This window comes from Oncorhynchus clarkii, chromosome 30 (genome assembly GCF_045791955.1).
Source record: "Oncorhynchus clarkii lewisi isolate Uvic-CL-2024 chromosome 30, UVic_Ocla_1.0, whole genome shotgun sequence".
Lineage (NCBI taxonomy): Eukaryota > Metazoa > Chordata > Actinopteri > Salmoniformes > Salmonidae > Oncorhynchus > Oncorhynchus clarkii.
Window position 1 is genome coordinate 7,460,317 of NC_092176.1, and position 24,523 is coordinate 7,484,839.

The 24,523-nt window shown below is 43.7% G+C and overlaps 2 protein-coding genes across 4 annotated transcripts in view; one reads left to right on the top strand and one right to left on the bottom strand.

Annotated features, from left to right (window-relative positions):
• Positions 1-4,269, bottom strand: part of LOC139390048 (polymerase (DNA directed), epsilon) — a 28,892-nt gene extending 24,623 nt beyond the window's left edge. Inside the window, exons 1-5 of the mRNA XM_071137159.1 lie at positions 3,882-4,269; positions 1,100-1,235; positions 506-586; positions 355-399; positions 165-257 (exon numbers count right to left, since the gene is read on the bottom strand). Of these exons, the coding sequence (XP_070993260.1) occupies positions 165-257; positions 355-399; positions 506-586; positions 1,100-1,235; positions 3,882-3,949 (423 nt within the window). The 5' untranslated portion in view covers positions 3,950-4,269. The remainder of the gene's footprint in view (positions 1-164; positions 258-354; positions 400-505; positions 587-1,099; positions 1,236-3,881) is intronic.
• A 1,060-nt stretch (positions 4,270-5,329) lies between these two features.
• Positions 5,330-24,523, top strand: part of LOC139389766 (acetyl-CoA carboxylase-like) — a 46,065-nt gene continuing 26,871 nt past the window's right edge. For all 3 annotated transcript variants that reach the window (XM_071136706.1, XM_071136707.1, XM_071136708.1), the window contains exons 1-13: positions 5,330-5,447; positions 8,994-9,645; positions 15,133-15,265; positions 15,478-15,616; positions 15,826-15,935; positions 16,134-16,215; positions 16,363-16,461; positions 22,333-22,442; positions 22,740-22,850; positions 23,064-23,273; positions 23,498-23,668; positions 23,880-24,041; positions 24,149-24,312. In XM_071136706.1, coding sequence (XP_070992807.1) covers positions 9,014-9,645; positions 15,133-15,265; positions 15,478-15,616; positions 15,826-15,935; positions 16,134-16,215; positions 16,363-16,461; positions 22,333-22,442; positions 22,740-22,850; positions 23,064-23,273; positions 23,498-23,668; positions 23,880-24,041; positions 24,149-24,312 — 2,123 coding nt within the window. In that variant the 5' untranslated portion in view covers positions 5,330-5,447; positions 8,994-9,013. The remainder of the gene's footprint in view (positions 5,448-8,993; positions 9,646-15,132; positions 15,266-15,477; positions 15,617-15,825; positions 15,936-16,133; positions 16,216-16,362; positions 16,462-22,332; positions 22,443-22,739; positions 22,851-23,063; positions 23,274-23,497; positions 23,669-23,879; positions 24,042-24,148; positions 24,313-24,523) is intronic.

Consider the following 24,523-nt stretch of genomic DNA (forward strand, 5'->3'; position numbering starts at 1 on the left):
ACAAAATGATAACGCACGAGCGGGGCCGGTTTAGCCATGGTGTTAAGACTCAAGAGGGTTAACACAATTTCACATTTTAAGAATGATCACGAGCTCAATGACTGTATACGTCTATTATTCAGTGACTTATATTTTTCTAAATGGGCTATGGTTTGGTTTCTCACCAGATCCAGGTCCTCCTTAGGGAGCATCTCCAGCTTCGCCACCTTCCCTTGGAACTTCTTGGACAAGAATGAGATGACTTCTCTCTCACAGTTCTGGATGGGGCACACGGGTGGTCGACGTTGTCATTCATATGAGAAGCAATAAAGCCTGTTCATTTAAAAACCGAGTACCTGGTCATCCTTGACTTACCTTTTTAGTGGCTATGTAGAAATAGGGCTTAAAGGGGAGGGGTACCTACAACAAAAGGAAAGTGAAACAGAAGAATGAGATTGCAGCAGCTGAACATCGCCATTGTGATCAGTCTTGCACTAGTGTTTATATCAGGTGCTCAGATCTTCACCTTGAACCTGCTGCCATCTTCCTGGATGAAATAATAGTCCACAGCGCTGACCATCCGTTTGTCATCGTCCAGAATCTCTGTCTGAGATGGGAACAGGAGGATTAGATATTGACAATAGTCACATTAAGATGAGATGATCAAGCCTTGCTAAAACATTTATTCAATTCCGGCACAAGAACCAGACTTGTATTATAAATACTGTGTCATCAGGACAGTGACCTTATTTGTCTATGTCAGCCTAAGAAAGAGTCTTCCACAATGCAATCCCCAATTTGGGGCGGCAGTGGTTAGAGCGTTGGGCCAGTAACCGAAAGGTTGGTGGATCGAATCCCCGAGCTGACATGGTACAAATCTGTTGTTCTGCCCCTGAACAAGGCAGGGGAAGAACGTTCCCCGATAGGCCGTCAGTGTAAATAAGAATTTGTTCTTAACTGATTTGCCTAGTTAAATAAAAGGTTAAACACACATATACAAATAAAACTATCATAAAAATAGCACATGAAATACATGAAGCTAAAAGAGAGCAGGTCCAACTTAAGGGCATCCTGATCATCTGCTTTCCAGAGCCCATTATGGTCTGTGTGGTTGACCTACAGGGTGCATGTTGATGAGCCAGCCAGTCTTCTCTCCTGGGTCCTTCATCCTCTCGAACCCGAAGCGGGTGTCCATCTCGTCGGTGAACTGGCTGCGCTCCAGCCGGATAGCAGCCGACATGGATGACCGGTCATCCCTACAGAGGAGAATACATAACATCAGAAATACTGCTACATACCGTACATAACAGTGTGACTGTTTTGTGTATGTGTAATTAACTAACTAGTTAACTATTCATTTAGCCACGCAGCAGGGCTTGGGTCATTTCGATTGAGGGCAGTCAACTCAGGAAGGGATTTTAATTCAACATAACTTCTACTCCTAAGTTATTTAAGAAATCATTAAATGTTGTTTTTTCCAAATTTTGAGTTGTTATGTAAGTTTACTTCATGAACTGAGTACCAGCATTTCAATTGGACCCCAGCCTAGCATCTAAAAAAAGGATGTAATAGTTTATTGTACATTGCTCAGCGATTCTCCGGTCAGAACCGTCTACAATTTTATGAATGTAACTTTAGCAGCATGAAACTAGCTATCAGGTACCAATTGTTATATATACAGTGGGGCAAAAAAGTATTTTAGTCAGCCACTAATTGTGCAAGGTCTCCCACTTAAAAAGATGAGAGAGGTCTGTAATTTTCATCATAGGTACACTTCAACTATGACAGACAAAATGAGAAAAAAATCCAGAAAATCACATTGTAGGATTTTTAATGAATTTATTTGCAAATTATAGTGGATAATAAGTATTTGGTCAATAACAAAAGTTTCTCAATACTTTGTTATATACCCTTTGTTGGCAATGACAGAGGCAAAAACGTTTTCTGTAAGTCTTCACAACGTTTTCACACACTGTTGCTGGTATTTTGGCCCATTCCTCCATGCAGATCTCCAATTGAGCAGTGATGTTTTGGGGTTGTTGCTGGGCAACACGGACATTCAACTCCCTCCAAAGATGTTCTATGGGGTTGAGATCTGGAGACTGGCAAGGCCACTCCAGGACCTTGAAATGCTTCTTACGAAGCCACTCCTTCGTTGCTTGGGCGGTGTGTTTGGGATCATTGTCATGCTGAAAGACCCAGCCACGTTTCATCTTCAATGCCCTTGCTGATGGAAGGAGGTTTTCATTCAAAATCTCACGATACATGTGTAACGGATGTGAAACGGCTAGCTTAGTTAGCGTGGGCGCTAAATAGCGTTTCAATCAGTGACGTCACTTGCTCTGAGACCTTGAAGTAGTAGTTCCCCTTGCTCTGCAAGGGCCGCGGCTTTTGTGGAGCGATGGGTAACGATGCTTCGAGGGTGACTGTTGATGTGTGCAGAAGGTCCCTGGTTCGCGCCCTGGTATGTGCGAGGGGACGGTTTAAACTTATACTGTTACATTGATGCTGTTGACCCGGATTACTGGTTGCTGCGGAAAAAGGAGGAAGGTCAAAAGGGGGGTGAGGCGCCCGGGTTAGCGTGGGCGCTAAATAGCGTTTCAATCAGTGACGTCACTTGCTCTGAGACCTTGAAGTAGTAGTTCCCCTTGCTCTGCAAGGGCCGCGGCTTTTGTGGAGCGATGGGTAACGATGCTTCGAGGGTGACTGTTGATGTGTGCAGAAGGTCCCTGGTTCGCGCCCGGGTATGGGCGAGGGGACGGTTTAAACTTATACTGTTACACATGGCCCCATTCATTCTATCCTTTACACGGATCAGTCGTCCTGGTCCCTTTGCAGAAAAACTGCCGCAAAGCATGATGTTTCCACCCCCATGCTTCACAGTAGGTATGGTGTTCTTTGGATGCAACTCAGCATTCTTTGTCCTACAAACACGACAAGTTGAGTTTTTACCAAATAGTTATATTTTGGTTTCATCTGACCATATGACATTCTCCCAAACTTCTTCTGGATCATCTGAATGCTCTCTAGCAAACTTCAGACGGGCCTGGACATGTACTGGCTTAAGCAGGGGGACACGTCTGGCACTGCAGGATTTGAGGCCCTGGCGGCGTAGTGTGTTACTGATGGTAGGCTTTGTTTCTTTGGTCCCAGCTCTCTGCAGGTCAATCACTAGGTGAATGAACCGTGTGGTTCTGGGATTTTTGCTCACGGGGTGAGATCTTGCGTGGAGCCCCAGATCGAGGGAGATTATCAGTGGTCTTGTATGTCTTCCATTTCCTAATAATTGTTCCCACAGTTGATTTCTTCAAACCAAGTTGCTTATCTATTGCAGATTCAGTCTTCCCAGCCTGGTGCAGGTCTACAATTTTGTTTCTGGTGTCCTTTGACAGCTCTTTGGCCTTGGCCATAGTGGAGTTTGGAGTGTGACTGTTTGAGGTTGTGGACAGGTGTCTTTTATACTGATAACAAGTTTAAACAGGTGCCATTAATACAGGTAACGAGTGGAGGACAGAGGAGCCTCTTAAAGAAGAAGTTACAGGTCTGTGAGAGCCAGAAATCTTGCTTGTTTGTAGGTGACCAAATACTTATTTCCCACCATAATTTGCAAATAAATTTATTAAAAATCCTACAATATGATTTTCTGGATTTTTTTTCTCCATTTTGTCTGTCATAGTTGAAGTGTACCTATGATGAAAATTACAGGCCTCTCTCATCTTTTTAAGTGGGAGACCTTGCACAATTGGTCGCTGACTAAATACTTTTTTTGCCCCACTGTATGCCCTTAGATCTTGTCTCTTTAAGTAAGTAAATAATCAGAGGTCTAATATTGGGCTAACCAGATATATTTTGTTGACATGTGAATTGAAACTTGCATGAAGCCATTTCAGGCAGTGACTTACTGTTGATTGTCCTGGTCACCCCCTTGTCCTCTCTCTGACTTGTACCGTCCACTGTTTTGTAAAACCATCTTGGACGGGATTCTGTGGGTAACGTGGCCGAAAAAAAGGTAACTTGCATTCAGTGACAAATAGTTTGTGAGAGATATGCAAATCCACTTCGCAAGTGAAAGCTACAGCTAACGTTAGCTAGATAACTGTTGGCGAACGTCGTTAGTTGCCACGCGAAACTGTTGACTGTGTTGAAAACACAAAATATAAAACTGCTCGCAAACATTTGCAAATGGTTTGCATATGGCAAATAACTTCTCTCCGTACACCCAACTGAAACCCTAAAACTTTTTCTCGTTCAAATTCTCATTAGATAGCTAGCCTAGCAGGCTTTGACAGACGTCGGTGTTGTTCTTTTGCAAGTCAGAATTTGGCGCGTTCTCTCCTCTTGCCGCGAGAATGTCTTGGGAGTGGTCAAGTCTACGTCTCTGTGGATGCCCCGCCTTTGGGGTGGTACTTCGCAAGCCCTTCCCTTTCATCGTTCCTTTGAAACGTAGCAACTCGGGTGCGTTCAGTTCGCTTGGAAGTTTGCTACGTTACTGGACGACACGTTTCCCCCAAAAACGTTCTTGAACAGACTTTGAGGTACGTTTACGCCATTCGGTGGATGTGCTGGGGTTTGGCTTGAGCAATGATTTTGAGTATTTTTTTAAAGGGCAGAGGTGCATTTTCAAACCACAACTGAACCCCTCCCTGCTTTTCAACTGATCGTTCAGTACAGCACTCCTTGTTCTATTACGTGTTTGTGTAATGAACGCAGCCGTGCTGCCTGCAAATAATTTTCACACAGTAGGGCCATTGTTTGTTTTTTTACAGGTAGTGAAATCAACTCACAAAATCCATGCATTTCATCCAGGCAATACTAGATGAAGACAACTTCAGACATCTGCCCCTTTAGAATAAGGTTGCATCATTGATTGATGGCAATATTGTTTGGCATAGTAGCTACAAGGTTTTAATTTAGTCACTAATGAAAAACTGATTATTTTAGCGACAAACCAAAACCATTTTTAGCAGCACAACACCACATAGCGAGCTAAACATGTTGCGGATTCGATTATGTTGAGCCGCAGGTCGCCGTCTATGGCCCGTGACCTGAACGATAATCGAAACCCCTCAGTAACTATGCCAACAATCGCGACCCCGAACCTCAGATTTATTACGTTAGCCCACTCACTAGAAATAAATCTACTCTTGTCGAATACATGAATCATGCCAACGTGAGCATGCGATGTAGCTAGATATAATAATAATAATAATAATAATAATAGACAGTAAGATGTGTACTCTTTGACACCGTTTACTCAAAACGAAAAACGTTATGTAACAAAAACGAGAGGTTCAATTGGACAAATTCAGGTAGGTCCCGCCCTGTTTCGTTCGGTCGTTCCAGTTTCTCTGTTTTGCTTCCGTTTGGTTCCGAAACGGCAAACGGTTAATCTGTTGCACGCGTGTGGCTAGTCGACATCACAATTGTTAGCATCAACACGCCCAATAAAGCTGCAATGGACGGTAGAGGTAAGCCTACAACTAATTAGTTAACTAGCTACAGTACTGAACTAACCATAGTCATCGGACAATAGTTGGCTTTCAAAAACGCGGTAAAGAGTGTAGCTAGCTAGCCAGGCTATTCTTGCTTCCATATAACTAACTAGTCAATGCCCAGCTTGGTTAGTAATGTTTACTATATATTGTTGCCTATTTTAGCATTGGGGAGTTGAAACTTTATGCGACATGTAGCCTAGGCCTGAGATCCAGGATTATCCATCCACATTTGTGTGATATTGTGTAGAATTGGCCCTGAAAAATGTTTTTGCACCAAATCCAGAGATTTGATAGTCTACTGTAATCAATGTCCGAGATACCTAACGTTAGTACTTTTGTAGACTACCCCATCTGAAATATTGATGAGATGAGTATCACTTCTGACTTAGTCTGTTTGATGTTTTATAAACTTAAACTATTGCATGGGCATACTTAGAAATCAGAGCATTGAGCACATAAATCTACTCAAGCATGTCAGAGGAAAGCATATATTAGAAATGGCCCTCCAGTATTCTGAGTCAGGAGCCTGTTCACTTCGAAGTTCAAACTTGGCAGAGAAGAGTATGCCTTTTATTTTGTATTTTTATGTGACATGGTATCATTTGGCCCTTTCGTCCTGTGCTTCATCCTATACCACTGTTGTTTACATGACTTGTCTGTCCCTCTCCCTCCCCACTCCATTCCCTCACGGCTGACCTTTCCCCCATATGGGACAAGGACAGCTGTCAGCCGTGCTCATGTGTGAATAAAACCCACTTGTGAATTAAACCCACTTGGTTCTCTCTCTTCAGCTGCCAGAGACCGGTTGTTTACTGGTCACAAGGTAGTAGTGAAGGAAAAGCCTGCCTCGCTCTGCCGTACCATGTAGTCTAGTCCCCGAAAACACTGCAAAAGGTTTTTTCTGCAAATGATTCCATTTGGGTTAATTATACAGTAATTTACAGGCTACCTCGTGCACTGTCAAGACAGCATATTTGGCTGATTGTTTTTTTACCGCCTATTTGTGTCTAGTGCTTTTAGACTGTCCTTTTCATTATGAGGTAGAAGTTGCCCTTTACCACAGAACTAGGATCAGATTACATTACTCCCTGACCTTGACAATTAGCAGGATAAAGACCTAAGAAGATAACTGACCCTTGATCAGTGGTTGGGGCAACCTCCACATAGTCAGTTCTCTGTATAATGTTGGTAAAGCATTGAGAGAAAGTCTAATCTATTCAGATTGTATATCTGATTTTCTACAAGGTACACTACTAGGTACACTATGTGGACACCCCTTCAAATTAGTGGATTCGGCTATTTCAGCCATACCCGTTGCTGACAGGTGTATAAAATCGAGCAGACAGTAATGGAATCTCCATAGACAAACATTGCCCGTAGAATAGCCTTACTGAAGAGCTCAGTGACTTTCTATGTGGCACGGTCGTAGGATGCCACCTTTCCAACAAGTCAGTTCGTAAAAGTTCTGCCCTGATAGAGCTGCCCTGGTCAACTGTAAGTGCTCTTATTGTGAAGTGGAAAGGTATAGGAGCAACAATGGCTCAGACACGAAGTGATAGGCCACACAAGCTCACAGAACGGGACCGCCGGGTGCTGAAACGAGTAGCCCGTATGGTCTCCTCGGTTGTAACAGGCTTGTTCCATACTGCCTCTGGAAGCAAGGTCAGCACAATAACTGTTCGTCGGGAGCTTCAGGAAATGGGATTCCTTGGCCAAGCAGCAGAATAATGGTCTGGGGCTGTTTTTCATGGTTCAGCTATGCCCCTTAGTTCCAGTGAAGGGAAATGTTAACCCTACAGCATACAATTACAATTCTGTGCTTCTAACTTTGTAGAAACAGTTCAGGGAAGGCCTTTTCCTGTTTCAGCATGACAATGCCCCCATGCACAAAGCGAGGTCCATACAGAAATGGTTTGTCGAGATCTGTGTGGAAGCGCTTGACTGGCCTGCACAGAGCCCTGACCTCAACCCCATCGAACACCTTTGGGATGAATTGGAACGCCAATTGCGAGCCAGGCGTAAACGCCCAACCTCACTAATGCTCTTGTGGCTGAATGGAAGCAAGTCCCTGCAGCAGTGTTCCAACTAGAGGTCGACCGATTATGATTTTTCAACGCCGATACCGATTAATCGGCCGATTTTTAAAATACAATAATTTTTTTTGTAAAAAAAACATTTATTTAGTTGTACTAATGACAATTACAACAATACTGAATTAACACTTATTTTAACTTAATATAATACATCAATAAAATCTATTTAGCCTCAAGTAAATAATGAAACATGTTCAATTTGGTTTAAATAATGCAAAAACAAAGTGTTGGAGAATAAAGTAAAAGTGCAATATGTGCTATGTAAGAAAGCTACCGTTTCCTTGCTCAGAACATGAGAACATATGAACGCTGGTGGTTCCTTTTAACATGAGTCTTCAATATTCCCAGGTAAGAAGTTTTAGGTTGTAGTTATATAGGAATTATAGGACTATTTCCCTCCATACCATTTGTATTTCATTAACCTTTGACTATTGGATGTCCTTATAGGCACTTTAGTATTGCCAGTGTAACAGTATAGCTTCCGTACCTCTCCTCGCTCCTCCCTGGGCTCGAACCAGCAACACAACGACAACAGCCACCCTCAAAGCAGCGTTACCCATGCAGAGCAAGGGAAACAACCACCCCAATGCTCAGAGCGAGTGAAGTTTGAAACGCTATTAGCGCACGCTAACTAGCTAGCCATTTCACTTCGGTTACACCAGCCTCATCTCGGGAGTTTTTAGGTCATAAACAGCGCAATGCTTGACGCACAACGAAGAGCTGCTGGCAAAATGCCCGAAAGTGCTTTTTGAATGAATGTTTACGCACCTGCTTCTGCCTACCACCGCTCAGTCAGATACTTAGATACTTGTATGCTTAGTCAGATTATATGCAACACAGGACACGCTAGATATCTAGTAATATCATCAACCATGTGTAGTTAACTAGTGATTATGATTGATTGTTTTTTATAAGATAAGTTTAATGCTAGCTAGCAACTTACCTTGGCTTACTGCATTTGCGTAACAGGCAGTCTCCTTGTGGAGTGCAACGAGAGGCAGGTCATTATTGCGTTGGACTAGTTAACTGTAAGGTTGCAAGATTGAATCCCCTGAGCTGACAAGGTGAAAATCTGTCGTTCTGCCCCTGAACGAGGCAGTTAACCCACCGTTCCTAGGCCGTCATTGAAAATAAGAATGTGTTCTTAACTGACTTGTCTAGTTGAAAATATTAAATAAAGGTGTAATTTTATATATATATTTTTTTTAATCTGCAAATCAACGCCCAAAAATACAGATTTCCGATTGTTATGAAAACTTGAAATCGTCCCTAATTAATCGCCCATTCCGATTAATCGGTCGACCTCTAGTAACAATTGCTTGTTCACTTGATAGAATTCCTTACATACAATGTCCTTGTTGGTACAGTGACGACATTTGGATTAGAATCATACTTAGGTTAATTGTCTCTTTTCATGGATTTGCAGTTTCAAGAGGATGTCTGTGAATGCTCCCACTTCTACTCTCGGGATTTCTGCTCGTATTGTGGCTACTCTGGAGGATTAAGGACAAGATGATGCTGGACCAAGGTGTGGAAACTCCGACTGGGTGTGGAAGCCCTGCAGCACAAGAGGAGATGCAAGCGGCCGATGGACCCACCGCAGCTGTACACACCCCTGCTCCTGTTGAACACTCCACACCAATGGTTCTTGCATCATCTACCTCAGACAGCGGGGCCAACAGTTCCCACACCCACATTGACCCCTCTGAGGGACCCATGATACCCAGGGCAGGGGGTTCCCAGCCTCCTCAGGCCTCTTCAGAGGGGATGACAAAGCAGTACACACAGACCCAACCATCTCCCTTCGTCGTTCCTCAACCTCCCAGTAGAACGACCAGACCCAAGCTCAGCTCAGGCCCCGAGGTTCGACGAGCCTGTCTCAAGTTCATCCTGGGGGCATCGGAGGACAATTCATCAGATGACGAGCCGCCTTTGACCATGAAACCCCCTACAGGTTCGAGTTCCTCCGAGGCCACCGCCTCCACCGTACGGCAAACTGCATCAGCAACCTCAACCGCCTTCTCCCCCCCACAGCAAGTTCAATCAGTAACGTTAACCACCACCTCCCCTGGCATGAGGTAGGCCAATGCAATGTTGTTTTGCCCCTTAGTTCAAGTTAACTTTGTTTTCATAATTGAGAACCAGTTTAGACATCCTCAATTTCTCTAGTCGGGTGACATCTGAAATGTATTTTGTTCAGAATGTGTTGGTGGTGAATGCAAGTGCCTGCTCCAGTAACCCAGTATGTAGAAATAAATGGACCATTGAGCAAATTAGCTCGTATCTCATTGACTAGTGAGGTGAGGGTACCTGTCAGTGCAGTAGCCTCTCACTGACAGTAGAGTGCGTTGTTGCCCAACAGGCAAGACCAAGTGTTGGCCAGGCCTGAGTGGAACTTTGCCAACCACATTGTGGTATGATTGCTGCCTTGTGTTCTGTCTCCAAACAACCAGCCTGCCTGTGATCACCTGACCACAGCATGCCGCTGACAGTGAACTGTATTATTGTCGCATGCCTCACGTCTCTGCACTATTAATGGAACATGTCTCTTGACTGACCTTGAGAACCAGGGTCCGAGTCCCAAGGGCCACACGACAACGTATTGTATGGTAGCTAGACAAACCTTAATCCCGCCCTTGGAAGGTCTCTGCAAATACATTTGACTTGCTGTACGTGGCCTTTAGGTATAGGCCACGAGGAGCTATTGTTTATCTTTTTTTGGTGATATCGTGATGGATATCTGGGGTAGTTGGTCAGCTAAGCTTATCTAAGTCTACTTCTTTGACCGCCCCATTCCACTCTGAGCCAAGTATTAAACACTTGTTTGTAGACTTAAGCCACTTGTGCAGGAATTACCATGGAGGTGAAGCTGAAAGAGGAGAAAGGTAAGAACTTACTGAGAATTTATCGTGTTTTTTTTGTTTTTTTGTAAATAAGCCTTTTGTTTTTCCTAATATTAAGAAGTAGCATAGGCCTATGAATAGCACTGACTGACATCATGCTACTGTGTAGGCTTACACAACTATGTTTTGGCAATTTCAGTCAGTTTGCAAAATTGCTACATGAAAGGATTAACCTTCAAGTTTTTGTTTACAATGTGCATGAAGGTTATGATAAGCTTTAGTTTGGTGGTTTGTGAAGGGACAACTTGTATTTAACTTTAATGATAATGGATGCACCCTCTGTGTGTGTGTGTGTGTGTGTGTGTGTGTGTGTGTGTGAGAGAGATATCAGACAAGACTGTCAAACGCGTCTAAACAGACAAACACTGCGGTGCTCTGTTCCCGTTCCATGTGAGTCTGTGGGTGAAGAATATTTTGCTCTGCCTGTGTGACTGGAGAGGGGAGGTTGTGGCTCAGCTGAGAGGAAGGGATTGGTGAAGGTCTTATTGTTTTGGTCTCAGATTTGAACTCCGCTATTCACACATCAGAAACAATCTGCCATGTAGGGAGATGGAAGCCTCACCTGGTTCCAGTATGGATCCCCCCTCACCTGGTTGTCTTAATTGAAAAGAAAAAAACTAAAACCAGAAGACACTAGGCCCTCCATGGAATGAGTTTGGCACCCCAAGCTTTAACATGCTGCAGTAGCAATGTTTTCACCGGTGGAATTGGGGTGACCACATCTAAAAAGCCCAAATGGAGGAAGGGAACTATTTTTGCGGAACAGTGGACAAAGTAAATGTTTCCCATTGTTTCTGCAGACATCTTTTGAATCTTAATTGTTGTCCTGTTTCCTAACTCCTTCTGAGACACCCTCGGAGAGTGGGGTCATGCCAGGCATCAGCCATTATTGACGGCGACCCTGGAGCAATTAGGGTCAAGTGCCCTGCTTAAGGTCAAAAAAGTATAATTTTTTACCTTGAAGGCTACCTGCTGCCCTGGTCTCATAAACTGTGAGAGATTTTACTGTCATTCTGTTAGTCAAATGTTCTGTGTCAATTGTTACAAGAAGCCTTCTGCAAATAGGTGTATGGTTTGTTGCCATCAAGTTTTTGCTTGGCATATTTTAAAGTGAAAAGTCTCAGCGTCACTCTTATCGTGTCCATTATCAGTCAGATGTCGGCTCTGATGAGTTGAAAGACTGCAAAACTAGCCAAACAGAATGTCTGGAGCTTGACAAGTGCACTTTCATCACAGGAATATGAAACCCCAAAGTACTGTATCTCTTTTGACTTCTGGCTTGAATTCCTGCAATCCTACAGTGCTATAGTCTAACTGAATATCCCCTCCCCCCCCATTTCAGCCCTTACTGAAATAGAACATTGGCAAGCCAAGCAATGGAATTGCGATGCCAAACTTTTCCATCCTCCGGATCATTTTAGATTGGATGGAGGAAGAATGAGCTGTGGCGCCCAGTGAACACTACCCCGTGTCATTAGTGATGTTTGTCAACATTTTACTCATTGGCCATGCCAGGATTGTGACTTACACTGCACGCGCACTTGTTATTTAGGCACATGTAATGTCTTTCAGAAGTTCGGCTAGGCTGGTTGCCTGAGGGCTGAAATAGCATGTTTTAAATTTGTCCAAAATCATCCGGAGTAACAGCAATTCATTCTAGTTGAGCTTTCGATCAGTCGACCTTCATCAGAGGATATCTCCACAAAGTGGGACAGATTAGGCCACGCAGTGAGCCAGAGGTAATTGCAGACACCTGTGGTAATATTAAATACCCAAAACGGCCATTAGATAGAAATACAGGATAGAACGGAACGTTATGGATGTATTTCTACTAGAAAAAAACACATGTACGCAGGGAATGTGGTGTTTGTATAAGGAACCCATACATTCAGAGAGGACAACAAAGCAGAAAAACGCCTAGCGGCCCTATACTTCTGGGTTTAAGTATCAGGCCACTAGGGCTGTCATGAATACAGGACACCCTAATACCAGGGAGGCAGTGTGTGTGTGTGAAGCTAAGTTGATAGGAATTACAACATGACCCTCGTCAAAAAGTCCTCGCGGTTGTAGGGTGCCTAAAGTATGAACCCAGAAGAGTTATCTATGGCAGAGTTTACAGTTGTTGTCTCCTCCTCTTGGTCACACTTCCACCTTCTCAATGCCCTGGAATTGTAGAGAAGACACACTGGACAAAGTCCAAATCTCAATGAAGTTACTTTTAAGATAATTTGTGTAGGACATTTGAAAACATTTAGCCTACATGTTTTAAATGTTAAACATTTTGTAATTTGGGTGAACTGTCCCTAATATTTGATTTCCCTAGGCCTAGCTATAGCTTCAACTCTCATTTGTATATGGATTGAGGAGACTGCTGAGTACAGATTTCTTTCTGGTCTTGACATTGTTTTCCTCAGTGATCCATAATTGAATCGTCATAATTTATAGCCACTAGAATCAACTTCACTGGAATGGTGGAAGTGAGTGGCAGGCTTCCTCTTAACCCTTCCCTGGTACACTATTGTTTTATGTCGCGTGTCAGCTTTCAATGAAGTGGACAGAGTTTCTGAAGGAGTCTGGCTACTTATTAAGTCATCACGTGATCATGTTGAACCCTGTTATTGTATCATACCTTTTGCATATGAACTTGGTTCATATTAATATTACTGGTGGTTTGGCACAATGGAGAGATTGTAAAATTACCTGCCAGGCCTTGCGTGTGTAATTAAACTATGCATTTTTGCTGATTACACGTGTACTCTTAATTGGCTATGTGGTCTGGGAAGTCTTGTTTATACGTGCTGTGACTACCAGAGCCACACTATCTCTGACGCACCTCCCTGATGGTAAGAGAGGATTAGTACTTTGTTTTATTGACATCTTGTCTGATTGTAGCCGAGTTGGAACATTCGTCTATCTAGGTAGGCTGAACACCCTGTGTAAAATATGGCTGACGAGATCTTTGGCTTTACAGAGAAGGTAAGGAACTTGTGACCTGAGCAACAACGGCACAGCTGCTGCTACCCTACCTAGAGACTAAACTTTGTCTGACTGCTGTAATGGTCCATCGATTTTTAACAATGTCGCCGCTGTTTCCTTCTCCTTGTTATGGGTTTTGTCGCAGAGTCTGATGATGGGCTTTCCCCTTGGGACAGTAAAGTAGGTTATAGCATATTGTAACTTGCTAGCGCTGGATGGGAATTTTCTTCTAGTAGTCTTATGTCCTACTTTACCGGGACATACTTTACATGCGTAGATTTGTCACAACACAGACGTGTGAGTGCCAGTTGCTTGATGTTTCACTTGAGTAGGTACTAGGTTACAAAATGAAATACTGTAGGTTACAACATTGACATATAAGAGGACACACATGTCATTTATACTCACTTTAACCTACTTCACTGGAATGGGGTCTAACAACATGAAATTCCTCCCTAAGCACTCTTTATGCTTTATCAAATGGCCTGTTCAGTGGAAGTGCCAGACTTCCTCTTACTCCCTTCCCTGGTAGGCTATAGAGTTGAGTGTTGGCTCTTTCTCGGTAGTGAACTTCTGAATGTCTGGCTACTAATTTAAGTGATCATGTTAAACTGAGAATTTGAAATCCATTTCCAGGTTAATTCTCACTAAGTTGTCATTGTTTCCATTATCTTTTTCATATGAATATGGATATTATTGGTGGTTTGGCACGATGGCGAGATGGTACAATTCTCTGCTAATGATAGCCTAGTTACACAAGTCCTTTTTGCTGATAACACGTTAACCTTTGCTTGGCTCTGTGGTCTGGGAAGTCTTGTTTATGCGTGCGTACTTGCAGTGTGCAGGAATTGAATTACCAGAGCCACACTATCTTTGAGACACCTCTGTAGGTAGGTAAGAGAGGATTAGCAATACGTTGTGTTGACAATTGTCAGATCGTAGCAGAGTTTAAACATTTGTCACGGTAGACTGAATACCTTGCGTAGGATATGGCTGACGATAGCAGTATCGTGATACTCGTTGGTATTGCGGCAAGGAAATAAAACGACGCGTATTTAACTTCTTTATGAAAATTAGCCCTAATGTTGCAAACAAACATTTGTTGTCATCCAGAGTCACATGTATTTATTTTCCAAGCTGTAGCACACTATTTTACATACAGCAGGTTTTTAAAAGACGAAAGAGTTTGCTTTGCGTTTTCATTTTTAAAACTATTGCTTTACTGTTGTCGTCCCTGGCATAGCTGACAAGATTTTTACAGAGAAGGTAAGACACTTACTTGTGACCTGAGAAACAACAGCACAGCTGCTACCCACTGAAGAGTGCAATTGACTGCTGTAATGGTCCATCGATTACCGATGCTGCTGTTTCCTCCTTGTTATGGGTTTTGTCACTGAGTTCGGTAATGGTTTTCCACTTGGGACAGTCAAGTAGCCTATAGCATATTGTAACTTGCTAGCGCTGGATGGGAATGTTCTTCGAGTAGTCCTATGTCCAATTTTACCGGGACACACTTTACATGATCGTTTTGTCACATCACAGAAATTAGCGGTTGCTTGATGTTTCGCTTGAGTTGGTACTAGGATCCAAAATGAAAGTGTAGGTTACAACACGAAATGTTGACAAAAAATGAGAGGCATTGACACATTTGTGGTCTTCGCCAACAACTCGTCTGTTTTTCTCCAGGCCTAGCATGTCTCACCCACACCTGGTGAAGAAGGTTCGCGAGATCCGGAAAATGGAGCTGCAGAGAGACTTCACAGTGGCCTCGCCAGCCGAGTTTGTCACCCGCTTCGGTGGCAACCGGGTCATAAATAAGGTAAGACGTCCCTGTCTGTCTGGGCCTTTTGGATGAGTGTCGCAAAAGTGTCACTTTTTTTTACTAAACTCCTCGTCAATATACGTGCAACAGACTAAGCAGCCAAAATACAGCGTCAACGTTGTTCTAGAGTATTGTCGTTTATTCTCAAACTATTTTATTTTCTCTCTCTCCATTTCACTTTTGCTCTTCACCTATTTCTCTTTATCAAGGTGCTGATAGCTAATAATGGCATAGCAGCGGTCAAATGTATGCGTTCCATCCGCCGTTGGTCCTACGAGATGTTCCGTAACGAGAGGACCATCCGTTTTGTGGTGATGGTCACCCCTGAGGACCTGAAAGCCAACGCAGGTCAGTGAGACAGGTTTTCGCAGGTCATCAGCAGCAGTTCCAGAAGGATGTTCCTCATTGTGACACTCAGCAGATCTGGAGATAAAGTCTACAGCGGGAAACGCCATAAATTATTTTCATTAAATGACTCCATGGAAATATCTAAATCATTTCCCTGGAACCTCTGGAAAAATAACTGGCGTGACTGTCTGTGTGTGGCTCTTCTATAGAGTATATCAAAATGGCGGACCACTATGTACCCGTCCCAGGCGGAGCCAACAACAACAACTATGCCAATGTAGAGCTGATCGTAGACATCGCCAAGAGGATTCCTGTACAGGTCAGACTGTGTTCCTCCACTCTCACCCACAGAGACATTCCCAATCCCAAATCAAGTCACAATGTTCTATGTATGATAAGTGGACCGGCGGCCATGAGGGTTCCAGTCAAATTCCCATGTTCTTAGGGCTTTGGTCTTATCAAGTAATTATATTTTTATGGCTCAGACTCTGATCTCTGCCTTTTCTATTGTTCATAGGGGGTCTGGGCCGGGTGGGGTCACGCCTCTGAGAACCCCAAACTACCTGAGCTCTTGGACAAGAACGGAATCTCTTTCTTAGGTACAGCCCTGCATTAAGCCGTTTGTGGATTATTGGATTGTAATGATTTCCCATTGGTAATTTCAGGTTTAATGACATTACAACACAAGCGCCATTCATTGCGATGTAGATATCGTTGTTGATTTTTTTTTTTGGTGCGTGTCTCAGGGCCGCCCAGTAAGGCCATGTGGGCTCTGGGAGATAAGGTGGCCTCCTCCATCGTGGCCCAGAGCGCAGACATCCCCACCCTGCCCTGGAGTGGATCAGGTGATGTACCTCTCTGCCTGCACCCTTACCCTCAGACAACCCTGCCACATTCCCTATCCCCTACTACATAATACTCCTAACATACAGTATTAGGACTCTGACTGGGTTACTGAGTGGGTTGTATATTGAGACTAATGATTGTAAGGGACTGTCAGGTTATTACGAGGCCCGGAATTGAAAGGAGTTGGGAAAGAATGGCTTGTCTGTGGTACATCATCAAAGCTAATACTTTAGCAATATGAATACATTTTGCAGTTCAATAATACACAGAATCATCAGATACAGGTTTTGTGACTGCACCAAGAAGGTACAGACTTTTATTGACAATTTGTTTTGAAGAGAACCTAACTCAGCCACACCTTCTTTCACACTTGGACTCAAATGTGAAGGGCTGATCTCAAACTCAGCCAATCAGAGGTCAAGTAGACAGTCAAACCCCTCCCTGGAACTATAAAATAATGTGAATAACTGAAAAAGAGCTGATGTGATTGGTCAAAAGACCAATTAGTGGGAAAAAATATCAGAATTGGGCTGCCTGTGTAAATGCAGCCTCTGTGTCCTTTGGAAAAATAGAATTTAAGGTTTAGTAAGTACAGTCGTGGCCAAAAGTTTTGAATGGCACATTCATTTTCACAAAGTCTGCTGCCTCAGTTTGTATGATGGCAATTTGCATATACTCCAGAATGTTATGAAGAATGATCAGATGAATTGCAATTAATTGCAAAGTCCCTTTTTGCCATGCAAATGAACTGAATCCCCCAAAAACATTTCCACTGCATTTCAGCCCTGCGCACAAAAGAACCAGCTGACATCATGTCAGTGATTCTCTCGTTAACGCAGGTGTGAGTGTTGACGAGGACAAGGCTGGAGATCACTCTGTCATGCTGATTGAGTTTGAATAACAGACTGGAAGCTTCAAAAGGAGGGTGGTGCTTGGAATCATTGTACTTCCTCTGTCAACCATGGTTATCTGCAAGGAAACACATGCCGTCATCATTGCTTTGCACAAAAAGGGCTTCACAGGCAAGGATATTGCTGCCAGTAAGATTGCACCTAAATTAGCCTTTTATCGGATCATCAAGAACTTCAAGGAGAGTGGTTCAGTTGTTGTGAAGGCTTCAGGGCGCCCAAGAAAGTCCAGCAAGCGCCAGGACCGTCTCCTAAAGTTGATTCAGCTGCGTGATCGGGGCACCACCAGTACAGAGCTTGCTCAGGAATGGCAGCAGGCAGGTGTGAGTGCATCTGCACGCACAGTGAGGTGAAGACTTTTGGAGGATGGCCTGGTGTCAAGAAGGGCAGCAAAGAAGCCACTTCTCTCCAGGAAAAACATTAAAAACATATTCTGCAAAAGGTACAGAGATTGGACTGCTGAGGACTGGGGTAAAGTCATTTTCTCTGAATCCCCTTTCCGATTATTTGGGAAAAAAGCTTGTCCGGAGAAGACAAGGTGAGCGCTATCATCAGTCCTGTGTCATGCCAACAATAAAGCATCCTGAGACCATTCATGTATGGGGTTGCTTCTCAGCGAAGGGAGTGGACTCACTCACAATTTTGCCTAAGAACACAGCCATGAATAAAGAATGGCACCAACACATCCTCTGAGAGCAACTTCTCCCAACCATCCAGGAACAGTTTCGTGACGAACAATGCCTTTTCCAGCATGATAGAGCACCTTGCCATAAGGCAAAAGTGATAACTAAGTGGCTCGGGGGAACAAAACATTGATATTTTGGGTCCATGGCCAGGAAATTCCCCAGACCTTAATCCCATTGAGAACTTGTGGTCAATCCTCAAGAGGCGGGTGGACAAACAAAAACCCACAAACTCCAAGCATTGATTATGCAAGAATGGGCTGCCATCAGTCAGGATGTGGACCAGAAGTTAATTGACAGCATGCCAGGGCAGATTGCAGAGGTCTTGAAAAAGAAGGGTCAACACTGCAAATATTGACTCTTTGCATCAACTTCATGTAATTGTCAATAAAAGCCTTTGACACTTGTGAAATGCTTGTAATTATACTTCAATATTCCATACTAACATCTGACAAAAATATCTAAAGACACTGAAGCAGCAAACTTTGTGGAAATTAATATTTGTGTCATTCTCAACTTTTGTCCACGACTGTACACGGTAACCTCAGTGCCTTTCGACTGTAGCCTGGTCCTTTGCTGAATTCCAAGGCCTACACTCTGCGCATCGTTGTTGTGCAAAACGTGGGCCTTTTTGCCTCTGCCTTTGTTGTCCAACTGTGGCCGATGTGGCAGCAGTGTAATCTCAATTTGAATGAGGGGGATGAGGTGAAGCCATTGAAGTAGAATAGGGAGCCTCCCATTCAATTACTAGTGGCTATGCCATCAACCCACAAAAGTTCCAGAATGGGGTGAAAATGGCAGCCATATTGGTCCGGGAGAAATATAAACCTGTCTGATTGGAAGTAAGAGGCATAATCCTGATTTTACTTAACGCAGAAAAATAAAGTAAGGCATATGATATATCAGAAATTGTGTAATAGAATTATTGTCAACCTAAAATATTGTCATAATTATATTTTCAATTAATACATCTTTTATACAAATAGTCTGTATAAATAGGCTCTGAAAGATAGTGCCTTCGGAAAGTATTCAGACCCATTGACTTTCTCCACGTTTTGTTACTTTACAGCCTTATTCTAAAAATGGTTTTTCCCCCCTCATAAATCTACACACAATACCCCATAATGACAAAGCAAAAACAGGTTTAGACATTTTTGCTGATTTAGTAGAAATAAAAACTGAAATCACAGTTACATTAGAATTCAGACACTTTACTCAGTACTTTGTTGAAGCACCTTTAGCAGTGATTACAGCATTGAGTTTTCTTGGTATGACGCTACAAGCTTGGCACACCTGTATTTGGGGAGTTTCTCCCATTCTTCTCTGCAGATCCTCTCAAGCTCTGTCATGTTTGATGGAGAGCGTTGCTGCACTGCTATTTTCAGGTCTCTTCAGAGATGTTCGATCAGGTTCAAATCCGAGCTCTGGCTGGGCCACTCAAGGACATTCGGAGGCTTGTCGCGAAGCCACTCCCGTGTTGTCATGGCTGTGTGCTTAGGGTCGTTGTCCTGTTGGTAGGTGAACCTTCGCCCCAGTTTGAGGTCCTGAGCGCTCTGGAGCCGGTTTTCATCAAGGACCTCTCTGCTCCGTTCATCTTTGCCTCAATCCTGTCTAGTCTCCAGTTCCTGCCACTGAAAAACATCCCTGCAGCATGATGCTGCCACCACCATGCTTCACCGTAGTAATGGTGCCAGGTTTCAGGCTAAAGAGTTCAATCTTGGTTTCATCAGACCAGAGAATCTTGTTTCTCATGGTCTGAGAGTCTTTTACTGAGGAGTGGCTTCCGTCTGGCCACTCTACCATAAAGGCCTGATTGGTGGAGTGCTGTAGAGATGATTGTCCTTCTGGAAGGTTCTCCCATCTTTACTGATGAACTCTAGAGCTCTGTCAGAGTGATCATCTTATTCTTGGTCACCTCCCTGACCAAGGACCTTCTCCCCCGATTGTGCTCAGTTTGGCCTGGTGGCCAGCTCTAGGAAGAGTCTTGGTGGTTCCAAACTTCTTCCATTAAGAATGATGTATGCCACATTTCTTGGGGACCTTCAATGCTGCAGACATTTTTTGGAACCCTTCCCCAGATCTGTGCCTCGACACAATCCTGTCTCGGATCTCTACGGACAATTCCTTTGACCTCATGGCTTGGTTTTTGCTCTGACATGCACAGTCAACTGTGGGACCTTATATAGACCGGTGTGTAGCTTTCCAAATCCTGTCCAATCAATAGAATTTACCACAGGTGAACTCCAATCATGTTGTAGAAACGGGATGCACAAAGGGTCTAAATACTTATGTAAATGAGGTATTTCTGTTTTTTATAAATTTGTAAACATTTCTAAACCTGTTTTGGCTTTGTCATTATGGGGTATTGTGTGTAGAATGCTGAATATTTATTTTTATTTGATCCATTTTAGAATAAGGCTGTAAAGTAACAACAAAATGTGGAAAGTCAAGGGGTCTGAATTAGAGGTCGACCGATTAATCGGAATGGCCGATTTCAAGTTTTCATAACAATCGGGAATCGGTATTTTTGGACACCGATTTTGCCTTTAAATTGTTTTTTTTACACATTTATTTAATCTTTATTTAACTAGGCAAGTCAGTTAAGAACACATTCTTATTTTCAATGACGGCCTAGGAACGGTGGGTTAACTGCCTCGTTCAGGGGCAGAACGACAGATTTTCACATTGTCAGCTCGGGGGATCCAATCTTACAACATAACTAGTCCAACGCAATAACGACATGCCTCTCTCTCGTTGCACTCCACAAGGAGACTGCCTGTTACGCGAATGCAGTAAGCCAAGGTAAGTTGCTAGCTAGTTTAAACTTATCTTATAAAAAACAATCAATCCTAATCACTAGTTAACTACACATGGTTGATGATATTACTAGATATTATCTAGCGTGTCCTGCGTTGCATATAATCTGACTGAGCACACAAGTATCTAAGTATCAGGCGCGTAAACATTCATTCAAACAGCACTTTCGGGCGTTTTGCCAGCAGCTCTTCGTTGTGCGTCAAGCATTGCGCTGTTTATGACTTCAAGCCTATCAACTCTTGAGATGAGGCTGGTGTAACTGAAGTGAAATGGCTAGCTAGTTAGCGCGCGCTAATAGCGTTTCAAACATCACCCGCTCTGAGCCTTGGAGTGGTTGTTCCCCTTGCTCTGGAAGCTATACTGTTACACTGGCAATACTAAAGTGCCTATAAGGACATCCAATAGTCAAAGGTTAATGAAATACAAATGGTATAGAGGGAAATAGTCCTATAATTCCTATAACTACAACCTAAAACTTCTTACCTGGGAATATTGAAGACTCATGTTAAAAGGAACCACCAGCATATGTTCTCATGTTCTGAGCAAGGAACTTAAACGTTTGCTTTCTTACATAGCACATATTGCACTTTTACTTTCTTCTCCAACACTTATTTATTTAAACCAAATTGAACACATTTCATTATTTAGTTGAGGCTAAATTGATTTTATTGATGTATTATATTAAGTTAAAATAAGTGTTCATTCAGTATTGTTGTAATTGTCCTTATTACAAATAAATAAAATAAAAAATCAGCCGATTTAATCGGTATCGGCTTTTTTGGTCCTCCAATAATCGGTATCGGCGTTGAAAAATCATAATCGGTCAACTTCTACTCTGAATACTTTCCGAAGGCACTGTATGTAAACAGCCATGCATGCATGTCTACATTTTTGGTTTCATGGAAAGCTGTGTGTGCTATTATGTGATACAATGTCAGTACTTGTTGCATTTACAACTTGTCTAAGTCCTATCATCAGCTGTTTTCAACCAGTGTATGGCTGTGGGTTGACTGCATTGTTTGAAAGGAATGTTGTTTTAAATAACTGCCAATATACCAATTATGGAATAACGTCTCTAAAATTGGCTGGCTAGCTAGCACATAAGATATAGTAAAATAATGAATTTATTACAGCACTGGCAAACCATGGTTGACCAACTCTACTTTGAAATTTGTGTTGCGGCGTGTTTACATGGTTTTGACGATTATTCTGATGTGCCTACACAGCCTATTGTTTAGCTCTGTCATTAGTGTATTTGTATAATGCGAGGTCTCTCTGTATCACATCCGTCCGTGATTGGGAGGCCCATAGGGCGGCGGACAATTGGCCCAGCGTCATCCGGATTTGGCCGGGGTAGACCGTCATTGTAAATAAGAATTTGTTCTTAACTGACTTGCCTAGTTTAAATAAAGGTTAAATAAATAAAAATTAAAAATGTATTTTTCTCCTGCCTGTGCTGTAGGTCTGAGAGTAGACTGGACAGAGGACGACCAGAGGCTGGGCCACGTGATTAGCGTGCCTCCGGAGGTCTACGTGCACGGCTGCGTGCGTGACGCTGACGATGGACTGGCGGTAAGCAGCTCCACGCAATCACCCGCCTCACTAACGCTGAAACCACAGAGACAACCTTTTCTAGGCAATCCCTCTGTTTGAAATAATGCCCTTTTTTTTAAAAAGATGTCTGAAACAATATATTTCAATGTACTTTTCCCAGAGAAAATAAAATATGGCTGCTATTCGGTTACAAACCAAGGTTCATGAATAGTGGAGCAAACTGAAGAAATGCGTTGGTTTTATACAGTAAAATTCGATTTTAAGGGTAGGGTTGCTGAATGTCCTTTCATTTTCAATGTGCCTTCTCCTTTAAAGGGAGCAGACAGAATTGGCTATCCGGTGGTGATAAAAGCGTCAGAAGGAGGAGGGGGCAAGGGCATCCGGAAGGTGGACAACGCTGAGGACTTTGCCAGCTTCTTTAGACAGGTTTGTGTCGCCACACTGTATGCTGATTCTCATTGCTGCTGGGGGACGTAGTGTCCAAGAACCACAATCAGGAAATGAGTTGTGCGACTTGGTGTTGTCGTCGACAATGTTTAACGCAGCGTATCTGCGTGTGTGTGTGTGTGTGTGTGTGTGTTTGAACTTGTTTTTAGTAAATTATCTAACAAAAATCATGCGACGGATCCCCATCCACAGGTGCAGGCGGAGGTGCCCGGCTCGCCCATCTTCGTCATGCAGCTGGCCCAGCATGCCCGTCACCTGGAGGTCCAGATCCTCGCCGACCAGTACGGCAACGCCATCTCCCTGTTTGGCAGAGACTGCTCCATCCAGCGGAGACACCAGAAGATCATTGAGGAGGCCCCGGCCACCATAGCATCTGCCACCACCTTCGAGCACATGGAGCAGGTGAGACACAGAGGGGCTTTCCTCATCTTTAAATTCTCCACTTTGACATTTAGATACTTTTCTCTCTGCCATTTCCAATTTAATATTCAATTTGAACACTAAAAGTGATAGGGCATGCAATGGAAAATATTTCACAATGGCATGCCCATCCCTGTTTCAGTCTGTTTTTCGTTTGGTGCCAAATGAACATGAGCTCTCTATCTCTCTATATGTCTATATGTCAGTATGCAGTGCGGCTGGCTAAGATGGTGGGCTACGTGAGTGCAGGCACTGTGGAGTACCTCTTCTCTGAGGACGGGAGCTTCCACTTCCTGGAGCTCAACCCCCGTCTGCAGGTGGAACACCCATGCACAGAGATGATCGGAGACGTCAACCTGCCCGCCGCCCAGCTCCAGGTACGCTTCAGCCAGAGGTCAGGGGTCACACCCTAGCTATCACAGCCTCGTGGTTTAATCTCTGGTCCTTTGCATTCCAGGTTATATTTTTCCGCAGTCTCAGTAAAATTGCTATGTCATATTAATGTGGTTGTTGAGAGGTTATGTTCTGGAAGCCCTAGGGACTGATTGGAGATGTTGGGTCTAACTGGGTCAATTTCCTTTGTTGTAGATAGCCATGGGGATCCCCCTCCACAGGATTAAAGATATCCGCGTGCTGTATGGAGAGACGCCTTGGGGGGACACCACCATCAATTTTGAGGCCCCTGACTGTGTCCCCAGTCCCCGGGGACACGTCATCGCGGCCCGCATCACCAGCGAGAACCCAGACGAGGTGTGCATTCTTAATTCTACAGGGCTGGCCGGCCATATTCTAAACAAGCGATGGCATGGGTTCTGTAGGCTCACAACTGGCCCGTCCTCTCTCCTTGTAACTTGCAGGGCTTCAAGCCCAGCTCGGGCACGGTGCAGGAGCTCAATTTCCGCAGCAGTAAAAACGTGTGGGGCTACTTCAGCGTGGGGGCTGCTGGGGGTCTGCATGAGTTTGCTGACTCCCAGTTCGGCCACTGTTTCTCCTGGGGGGAGAACCGAGAGGAGGCCATTTCGTGAGTTTTTCCTTACCTTCTGCCGTAGACTAGGCTATCAGTCCTTCCGATGATGGTTCTATCGACCCCTAGCCCCTACTTCCTAGCCACTCCTGGAGACCTGAGAGGATTGGATAGGTGGACGCAACAATTCCACCTTGCCAATCAGAAGGCAAGGTGAAGCTATTATCGTAAGACTTTTCCGATCTACAGGAGCGACTAGGGTGTATGG